At 42.4% G+C, this 10,814-nt stretch overlaps 2 protein-coding genes across 3 annotated transcripts in view; one reads left to right on the top strand and one right to left on the bottom strand.

The window, feature by feature from the left end:
* LOC113027936 (G2/M phase-specific E3 ubiquitin-protein ligase-like) overlaps positions 1-10,534 on the top strand; it is a 21,313-nt gene extending 10,779 nt beyond the window's left edge. The window contains exons 4-14 of the mRNA XM_080305257.1: positions 1,667-1,777; positions 3,045-3,118; positions 3,362-3,473; positions 3,697-3,733; positions 3,982-4,122; positions 4,234-4,286; positions 7,115-7,187; positions 7,700-7,755; positions 8,118-8,290; positions 8,472-8,686; positions 8,978-10,534. Of these exons, the coding sequence (XP_080161383.1) occupies positions 1,667-1,777; positions 3,045-3,118; positions 3,362-3,473; positions 3,697-3,733; positions 3,982-4,122; positions 4,234-4,286; positions 7,115-7,187; positions 7,700-7,755; positions 8,118-8,290; positions 8,472-8,686; positions 8,978-9,237 (1,305 nt within the window). The 3' untranslated portion in view covers positions 9,238-10,534. The remainder of the gene's footprint in view (positions 1-1,666; positions 1,778-3,044; positions 3,119-3,361; positions 3,474-3,696; positions 3,734-3,981; positions 4,123-4,233; positions 4,287-7,114; positions 7,188-7,699; positions 7,756-8,117; positions 8,291-8,471; positions 8,687-8,977) is intronic.
* Positions 1-10,814, bottom strand: part of ankfn1a (ankyrin repeat and fibronectin type III domain containing 1a) — a 104,968-nt gene that overhangs the window by 37,947 nt on the left and 56,207 nt on the right. The gene's annotated exons all lie outside the window — the stretch shown is intronic.

The following is a 10,814-nucleotide window of genomic DNA, read 5'->3' as shown; positions in this document are numbered from 1 at the left end:
ACGCTCTCACACACACACTACTGAAACGCTCTCACACACACAACTGAAACGCTCTCACACACACTACTGAAACGCTCTCACACACACAACTGAAACGCTCTCACACACACAACTGAAACGCTCTCACACACAGTACTGAAACGCTCTCACACACACACAACTGAAATGCTCTCACACACACTACTGAAACGCTCTCACACACACAACTGAAACGCTCTCACACACACTACTGAAACGCTCTCACACACACACAACTGAAACGCTCTCACACACACTACTGAAACGCTCTCACACACACTACTGAAACGCTCTCACACACTACTGAAACGCTCTCACACACACTACTGAAACGCTCTCACACACAGTACTGAAACGCTCTCACACACACACAACTGAAATGCTCTCACACACACTACTGAAACGCTCTCACACACACAACTGAAACGCTCTCACACACACTACTGAAACGCTCTCACACACACACAACTGAAACGCTCTCACACACACTACTGAAACGCTCTCACACACACTACTGAAACGCTCTCACACACACACAACTGAAACGCTCTCACACACACAACTGAAACGCTCTCACACACACTACTGAAATGCTCTCACACACACTACTGAAACGCTCTCACACACACACAACTGAAACGCTCTCACACACACAACTGAAACGCTCTCACACACACAACTGAAACGCTCTCACACACACTACTGAAATGCTCTCACACACACTACTGAAACGCTCTCACACACACTACTGAAATGCTCTCACACACACTACTGAAACGCTCTCACACACACACAACTGAAACGCTCTCACACACACAACTGAAACGCTCTCACACACACAACTGAAACACTCTCACACACACTACTGAAATGCTCTCACACACGCTACTGAAACGCTCTCACACACAGTACTGAAACGCTCTCACACACACACAACTGAAATGCTCTCACACACACAACTGAAACGCTCTCACACACACAACTGAAACGCTCTCACACACACTACTGAAACGCTCTCACACACACTACTGAAACGCTCTCACACACACTACTGAAACGCTCTCACACACACAACTGAAACGCTCTCACACACACAACTGAAACGCTCTCACACACACTACTGAAATTTTACCTCTCACACACACTATTGAAATGCTCTCACACACACAACTGAAACGCTCTCACACACACTACTGAAATTTTACCTCTCACACACACTACTGAAACGCTCTCACACACACTACTGAAAATCCAAGGCATTTCAGTTGAACAGGAAGGCATTTCAGTTAAACAGGAAGGCGTTTCAGTTGAACAGGAAGGCATTTCAGTTAAACAGGAAGGCGTTTCAGTTAAACAGGAAGGCATTTCAGTTGAACAGGAAGGGGTTTTAGATGAACAGGAAGTTGTGTCCAGACCAGGAAAGTGAAGGAAAAAGTGGTACACTTCAAACCACTACACAGATGTCTACTCAGCAACCTGCTAGTAGCCTAAGTGAAGCAGCCGCATTACTCAACAGTATATTATCCTCAGCAGAGACCATCAGAACTTTGTCAAATGCCACAGTCGTGGGGCAGCAACCTGTTGCAAGTACCAGTGTGGACGGACTGGATAGTCACTTAACATCCCTCTTTCCCTCACGTCAACGTAGCAGCTTGCCCATGCCAGCGACATCTACAGTCAGGAGAGAATGTGCACCTGCACCACGTTATCAAACTCGGCAATGCTTCGGCAGCTGGACATCAGGCACCAGAAGAAAAAGGTAGTTACAAAGTTTAATGAGTTTGTATTCACTTGCCTGAAATGGGGCCATATGTAATAGTCTGATATTTAATAATATACTGCAGGGCTCGCAAAATCACTAGCCCGATGTCCTGGGGCTAGCGATTTTTCCAGGCTACCAAAATCTATCTCTGCCCTGCCCGTCGGGCTATCGTAGGAAGGAAAAATATATGTCAATGCTTTTGCATTCTTTCGGAAATGTAGCTGGGTAATTATGTCATTGGCATCGGTGAGCCACTGTCAATATGTGACATATTGAAATCGCGTTTGAATTTGCGCTTGTTTTTTGCTTTCACTTTGCAATTATGTGTTATGCAACTGTGTATAGAGAGCGACAGCACTGATCTGTGAGTGATGATAATTTGTGCACCAATTCCTCTGACATCGTCTTATCAATCGTTAGCTTACTATGCAAACATGACAAGTGAAATCTCCCGCAGCTTAAACATGTGAGAGGTTGATCGCGCAGAGAATCGCTGAGCGTTATGTGTGTGTGTGTGTGTGTAAAAGCAGCAGGATTTATATTTCAGTTCTGCTGAGCCAAATAAGACAGGTCAGGGTGAAGAAGTGACAGCCAAAGAAAAGCTTACCACAAAACGGAAAAGTTATGACAAATCAGACTATAAGGCAAAAAGAAAGTGCAGCTTTATGGTTTCATGGACAAAATAATTTCTGTGGCTGCAATGACGAGCTAAATAACCAGGGCTGCACATAAGTGGTCCGCAGGTGCGCATTCGCTGTCAAAATAAAAGACACGCACAAGATAAGAAGTTGCAACGCGTGTTTGCGTACATAGGATTTTCTGGAGGAGGACAGACATTTGTTTAGAACTCTTAAAGATGTCGAAGAAGCTCCTTTAAGCAATTACTTTGGTTTTCCTCCACCTCCAAAGAAATGTCAGAAGGAGTCCGAACCACAAAAGAAGCACGTATTCTCGGAAAAGTATAAAAAAAAGTATACAAAATTAACCCTTATGTTTGCCTAACTACAACAATTTTGTCTATGAAAGCATTCTGTGTAGGGGTTTGGATAGTGTTCTGCTGTCTGCATCTCAGTATTATTAGTTATCACTTGCTGTTGTTTATGGTATCTAATATTTATATTTCAGAGCTATGGCCCAGCAGCATGACCATTTCAACAAAGATGTTATACTACTTCCAACTCCATCATGGGGAGTAGTGTGCAAACAAGGTTCAAAATTATGGTTACACAAACATGGGCACATCCTCAGTGCTTTTGAATTCCAGAAGACCTGGGACAACCAAACTGTCGTGAAACACATCAAGGAAAGCTTTGGTGAACGCCTTCCAGAGGATGTCAGGTAAAATACTATTGTTTATTGTTACTGTGTGTATTCATGTAATGACTTGTACTTAAAGATAATATACCAAAGTAAAGAAGTTTAAAATATTATTCATCATTATAAAAACATATGACTATACCAGTAGAATTTAAGTCATAAAAGCATACACACAAACAGAACAATATATAATAAAATATTTAACTAATACTTAAAATGTTTAACTAATTAGCAATTGCTGTTGTCCCTATTTATTTTTTGTAGCCTCGAGTTTCTAATGGCTTGTGGCAATAAGCTGGTGTCTCCAAAGCTCCAAGTTGGTCAGGAGCTGAATGGGATGCTGATCCTAAAGGTTTTTAAAACCAAAGCCCTCTATGTAAGGCCATCAAGGACACTTTTAGTAAGTTACTAAAAGAATGAAAAGTAATCATGATTTGGGAAAAAACATGTCAACAATTGGGCTTCTAGCAAAATAGAATATATTTATTTAAAACAAGTGTTTGGGAGCAATCAATATGGATATTTCTTATTTTAATCTTTTTAAGATAAGCTATAATTACTTGCTTTTGATATATGTTTTTGGTCTTTTTCTGTTGAAGAGTGAATCAGATGAAGACAAAGATCTCTATGATCAGTGTGACACATATTCTCAAATTCTGTAACATGACTACATGGCTGATATATTTTATTTTCTGTTTTATTTTATTTTTTTAGTGCAGAAAAAGTCCCTGTTCAAGAGATACTGCTGGAACTATCAAGCAAAATTAGCACAAAACAGCAGTGCAAATTTAATATAAATCGCTCTGCTGTGTGGGAGGGAGCCTTGCGTGGTTTTCAAAGGCTATCTTATGATCCCAACTTGATGATCTGTGTGAAATTCTCAGATGATATGGGGAAAAATGAGGAAGGGGTTGATTTAGGTGGGCCAAGGAGGGAATTCTTGAGACTATTGATGGACACCATTGCCAGGTCAGCCATGTTTGAGGGGAAAGAAAACTGCAAGAACTTGGCTCTTGACAGTACTGGTAATTACCTATTTTTCTAAGATTAATAGTGGGAACTGTTTAACTGATATTTATTTTTACAGGCAACATTACTGACAATTTTGCTTTTCCTTTTATTCTGTTGCTTTGCAGCTCTCAGAGGGGACTGGTACTACATCTCTGGGAGAGCCATTGCAGTGAGCTTGGTACATGGTGGTCCACCACCTAACTTTCTGTCACCAACAGTATTTTAGTATTTTAGTATTTTTTTAGTATTTATTTATTTATTGTCATTGTCAAGAACAATGAAATTGCGTTTGGGGCTTCCATACAACCCCAAAAAAAGAAGAAAATAATAAATACCCCTTAAAACCCAAGTGTACATATTTAACCCAGTGTGACTCCAATGCAATAAGACAATCCTTAGCAATAATGTTCGTAGAAATTCAGACAAAGACCTGAGAAACATGACAAAATACAACAATGCAACCCATTCAATATTATTGTACTGTGAGATATGATATCAGATATGATAGTTATCTATTTAAGAAAGAGGGGGGGGGCAGGAGGGGGAAGAGAATAAAGATATGATGCACCAATGCAGACCAGTTCATTGCTATTAAGAAGTTGGATATGGTTATTGTCCGTGAGAGGGGGGCAGAGAGTTCAGGAGCCTCACAGCCTGTGGATACAGGCTGTTGGCCAGTCTGGATGTTCTGGCCTGTATAGACCTGTACCTTCTCCCTGAGGGCAGCAGATGGAAAAGGTGGCGCGCAGGGTGATGTTGGTCCCGCAGGATACTGTGCACCCTCCTCAGACAGCGAGTGGGGAAGATATTACTGATCTCTGGCAGACTTGTTCCAATAATTCTGCCAGCTTCCTTCACCACCCGCTGGAGTGCTTGCTGATCGGCCTTGGTGCAGCTGGGGAACCACACTAGAAATCCATACGTCAGAACGCTGCTGATGGCACAGTTGTAGAAGTTCAACATCAGAGATCTGGGAATGTGTGCGCTCCGCAGTCTCCTCAGGTAGTAGAGGCGCTGTTGGGCCTTCCGTGCAACTGAGGTGATATGGTTGCCCCAGGACAGGTCCTCGGTCACAGTTACCCCCAAGAATTTAAAACTGCTCACCCTCTCCACCGCCTCACTGCCAATGAAGAGAGGCAGATGGTTGTTATGACCCCTCTTCCGGAAATCTACAATGATCTCCTTGGTCTTTTTGGTGTTTAAGACCAAGTTATTGTCGTGGCACCATGACTCTAGTTGTTGCACCTCTGTCCTATAGTTTGTCTCATCATTGTTGGATATAAGTCCGAGCACTGTAGTGTCATCTGCAAACTTAACAATGAGATTGGACGCGCAGGAGGAAATACAGTCATGGGTGAAGAGAGTGTATAGCAGAGGGCTCAGAACACACCCCTGAGGGGCACCGGTGTTGACCACAAGGGTGGAAGAGGTGTTCTTACCCACTCTGACACTCTGTCTACGGTTAGTGAGGAAGTCCACAATCCAGTTGCACAGAGAGGAGTTAAGTCCCAGTTGGTGGAGTTTGGGACGGAGTTTGTATGGCTGGATGGTATTAAAAGCCGAGCTGTAGTCTACAAAGAGGAGCCGTGCATAGGTGTTCCTGTGTTCCAAGTGCTTCAGTAATGTGTGCAGCACTGTGGCGATCGCATCCTCGGTTGACCGGTTCTCCCTGTATGCAAACTGGTGCGAGTCCAGAGATGGTGGAAAAGCAGCTCTGATGTGTTTAATGACCAGTCTCTCCAGGCATTTGGCAGGAATGGGGGTGAGTGCCACAGGTCTGAAATCGTTCAGACATGTGACATTTGACTGTTTTGGGATGGGAACGATGGTTGCTGCTTTGAAACAGGATGGTACCAGTGAACAGGACAACGAGGTGTTATATATAGAGGTGAAGACGTCCGCCAGGTCCGCAGCACAGTCTTTTAGCACCCGGCCCAGCACTCCATCCGGCCCGGCCGCCTTCCTGGTGTTAATGCTCCGGAACACACGCCTCAGCTCATGAGTGCTCAGGACCGGAGCAGGGTCGGTTGAGGGGAGAGGGGACAGGACAGGGTCGGTGTTCTCCCTATCAAAACGGGCATAAAAGAGATTTAGATCCTCAGCCAGAGTAGAACTGTCGGCTGAGGGTGATGGTGTTCTTCTTTTGTAGTCCGTGATAGCCCTGATGCCCTCCCAGACCTGCCTTGGGTTTGTGTTGTTCTCAAACCTGGCCTCGATACGCCTCCTGTGCTGCTGCTTGGCAGTCTTGATGCCTCTTCTCAGGTTGGCCCTGGCAGCACTGTATGCCTCCTGGTCCCCGGATTTGAAAGCGTTGTTCCTTGTTCGAATAAGTTGTTGAACTCCGTGTGTCATTCAGGGTGGATTATTAGGGAACACACGGAATCGTTTCCAAGTTGTTACATTGTCCACACAGAAACAGATGTAGTCCAAGACAGTGGAGGTGTAACTATCCAATGCGACACGATTGTCAGTGTCCTGCACCTTGAATACATCCCAGTCTGTGCAGTGGAAACAGTCCTGAAGCATCGGAATAGCATCCTGCGGCCATGTTCTCACGGTTTTGGTTGTAATCCCAGTGCTCTTGATCTTTTGTGTGTATATTGGGTGTAGCAGAAGGGAGAGATGGTCTGACAGACCCAGGTGGGGATAAGCCTGGGCTCTGTACGCATTCGCCATGTTGGTGTACACCTGGTCCAACGTTCTATCTCCTCTGGTAGCACACTTCACATTACGGTGGAAATTGTGAAGTACAGATTTCAGGTCCGCGTGGTTAAAATCCCCAGCCGCAATAAAGACACTGTCCGGGTGTGCTACCAGGCTGTTATTGATGCTGCTGCTCAATTGTGCTAACGCTAGCTTAGCATTAGCATCTGGTGGAATGTAAACAGCGCAGATGTAAACGGCAGAAAATTCCCGAGGGAGATAGAATGGACGGCACTTTAACACCAACAGTTCTACCTCTGTACTGCACAGTTTTTCCGTTACCGTGACGTTCGTGCACCAAAGGTTGTTAATATAGATGCACAGCCCCCCGCCAGTCTTCTTACCCGAGTCCGCAGACCTGTCGGCTCGATAGGCGGTGCGGCCTGCTAGATCGATAGCCGCATCGGGAATGGCGCTGTCCAGCCAGGTTTCAGTGAAAATCATGCACGAACAGTTATTAAAAGTCCGTCGAGTGGCGATCTGCAGTCGTATTTCATCCAGTTCGTAACGGATTGAACGGGCGTTGGAGAGGAATATGATCGGGAGTGGTGGTTTAAACGGACTAGTCTTTAGCCGTGCCCACAGGCCTCCCCGCTTGCCTCTCTTCTGCCTCCGATCGCAACGTCTCCTCCTGCGGCTTGCTGTTGCGGGTAGCCCCGGGGGTTGCTTAACGATCTCCGGGGGGATGAGATACTCGGATGTTAGTTGAAGATCTCCACGGCTTAGTTGTAGTAGATCATCTCTGTTGTATTGAAGTAACCCCAGACTGTGTGAAATAATACACAGTACCACCAAAAGTGCAAAAGTGTAGGAGCTCCGGGCCGCTGCGTCTGTGCGCGCCGCCATCTTAAGTATGTTCTTAATTTTCCCTTCTGGTTGGAAATTCAGCAAATCCAGCCCTGGAAGACATAGCTGACCTGGAACTCTTTGAAAAAGTCCGAAAGGTCTCTATATGTTTATTTTATAAATCTTATAGTGAATTGAAAATAGTTTGTGTTCCAGTTTTCTTTTGCAGGGAATGTTTATCCGGATCAGTCTGGCCATTGCTGAATGCCAAGTTTTTATATTTTGCTGCTATATTAAACTAAGATTCAGTAGATAAGGGTAGACGAAAGAGTATATTTTCTCATTTTTTTAAGCACATTGTAAACATATTAAAAAAATATGTGTAGTCATTTGACTTTCAATGTACGCGCGGGCATATTGTGATTGTGTAGACCACTGGTGGCTGGGTTCCTTCTAATAGGTTATAAGACTACTGAGTAACTTCCATAACAAGCCCTTCCTCTGCTCTTTGTGATGCTAGATATCTCAAAGTACAACCCTTGAGGACCTTGAAAAGTCAAAAGAACCTCTGCTTGATTACTTGGCCAATGCAGGATGCCTGAGGCCTATGCGTTCACTAAGAGACAGGGATCTGCTGGTACATGATATTGTCATGTTTCAGGTCATCCACAGGGTTCAAGGTCCATTTCAAAGGTATTTTGGTATTCTGTGTTTTTCAGATTAATTAAAATGTGATAAAAATCTTACCTATTAATCAAAATGGCCACTTAATAACCTAGTATAACTGATTGTGCCAAATTGATAATATACAATTAACTTAGAAGCATGAAATTGCAGAATTATTGAATAAAATTTCTTTGTGCTGTTTATCCAGATTTTGTGAAGGTCTGAAAACTCTTGGGGTTCTCGAGAAAATGAGGAGGCATCCAGACAGTTTTCGCCCTCTGTTCTGCTATGAGCCACATATGCTGACTGCTGACCAGGTGGATGATCTTTTCAACATTCATCTATCTCCAGAAGGAAGCAACAGAAGAGCTGCTGAGGAGATGGTTGTTACCTTCTGGAGAGACTATCTCCAAGATGCAGAAGGTAATTGTCACTTTAGTGCACAATAAATAGATGTAACGATTTATAGGTTAGCTTTTCTGAAATCTTTATTTTAAATAACATACTCATATAACAATAACACCACATTACCCTCTTGGTTGTAGTAACATTTTTACATAGTTCTTTGAGACTATTGAAAGATGAAAAGCATGCTCTATAGTCATTGCAATAACAGTCATTAAGATTCTTGCTTTAGATTTGTACTCACTGACAATTTATGTTGGCCAAATGAAATAACCTTTTAACACTTTTTTCCTTCTCTGTTTTATGCAGAAGAAGAAGGACCTTCCAAATTACAGAAGATATTGGCCTTTGCAACTGGAGCAACTGCGGTGCCACCTATTGGCTTTTCCCCAGCACCCTCGATTGAGTTCATTCATAGAGGAGACGGTGACTTCTCTTCTACACCAATTTTCCCTCTTGCCAACACGTGTGTTAACTGCATTAGGCTGCCACTGCATGTTTCATACCAGCTGTTCAAGGAGAAGTTTGATTTTGCATTAGGTAACACTTACGGTTTTGGCAGGGTATGAACACATTATGCTGGAGGAGTTTGCGTGTTTCTCTTTTGTATTGGTCTCTCTTTTGATTCAAAGTGAGTATTGAGTATTAACTTGTTAAGGTTTTAATATTTCCAAATTTACCTGCCTCAGTCAAATTGATGTTTTAAGACATCAATTTGACAAGAAGTGATTGTTCTTCAGGATTCATACAGGTAGATACCAATTGTTTAACAGCACGTCAGAAGTTAATTTAGATTGTTGAGTTTGAATATACAAAATTTGTGTCACTTTACTCATTTCATGTGTATGTCCATCGGTTTTTGATTTGGTTGTCTTTGTGTCTGTTTATTCTTCTGCCTGTGTCAGTTTCTGTTTGACAACAGAGCTGTCATTTTATCATTTTAAAGAAAATGGTTTCAATATGTTAGTTTCGATCACATATGTTTTCTGAAATGTTTTTTTTATATATCTTTTTTTTTATTTTTTGCAAAATATTTTATTTAATGTAGAAGGTGTAAAAGTGAAGAAAACACATCTATTCCATGATTTCCATCATTTTCTAATGGATTCACTTGTTGAATTATGTTCATTGCAGTCTCATTTATGTTGATGTCAATAGCTGGAATATTGACATTATTGTTTGTTTGAAGTTCTGGTAATGGCCCTTCTTCATCAACGCCATAATAGTTATCAACATGAAAAATGTCATTTATAAACGACAGGATTCCCACATTGTTTGTGACACCTGTATGCCACAGCTGAAGAGGGGTCTGTCCTCCTTGTGTAGAAAGACCATGGTTGTTCCACTGATTGACAAATTCTGTTAATGCTCTTTCAATCCTTGGCAAATAAACATAATGCAGACAAAAAAGATGTAGCTCATTCAGTGAATCCAACATACCCTGTTCTTCCATAAAGTTAAAGATATTTATAAAGTGTCTTGATACAACTCTGTTGAGTTCTGCCCACAGTCTTTCAATTCTTTGGTTATGTACTGAAACACCTGTAATAACACTGCCTACTCCTCTTCTCTGTAACATAAAACGAGCAACCTGTATATTTTCCATACCATGATCACACCTGACCCTTAAGGGCAAACCAAAGTTTTGTATTCCTTCCAAAAATAATGACAAGACACTTGAGGCTCTGTTATTGGATAAGCAACGTAAGTATATGATAGTTCGGCTGAAGCCATCAACACAGCCATGCAGGACCAAGCGCCATCTAATCAACTTGTGGTTGCCGTCAAAATGCCTGTTGAGAGATCAGAAAGCATTACTACAGTTCCACATGTTTGTTCATATTATTTAGTAGTGAATTCCTGACCCTGTACTTAAACAAAAACTAGAGGTTTCATTTTGTACATTTACTTCAACAACAGCACACCTCTCTCTCTCTCACACACACACACGTGCACACACATACACACACACACACACACACACACACACACACACACACACACACACATACACATACACACAGTGGCATAAAATGTCTTTTTCCACACTACGTTTACCTGGCACAATTGATGTTAGAGATTAAAATTGTGATGTAAAATAAAGGATTAAACAACTCAACAGTATATACATTAGACAACATCTAAT

This window comes from Astatotilapia calliptera, chromosome 8 (assembly GCF_964374335.1).
Source record: "Astatotilapia calliptera chromosome 8, fAstCal68.1, whole genome shotgun sequence".
In the NCBI taxonomy this organism is placed as follows: Eukaryota; Metazoa; Chordata; class Actinopteri; order Cichliformes; family Cichlidae; genus Astatotilapia; species Astatotilapia calliptera.
This window is presented reverse-complemented; position numbering and strand designations above follow the sequence as displayed.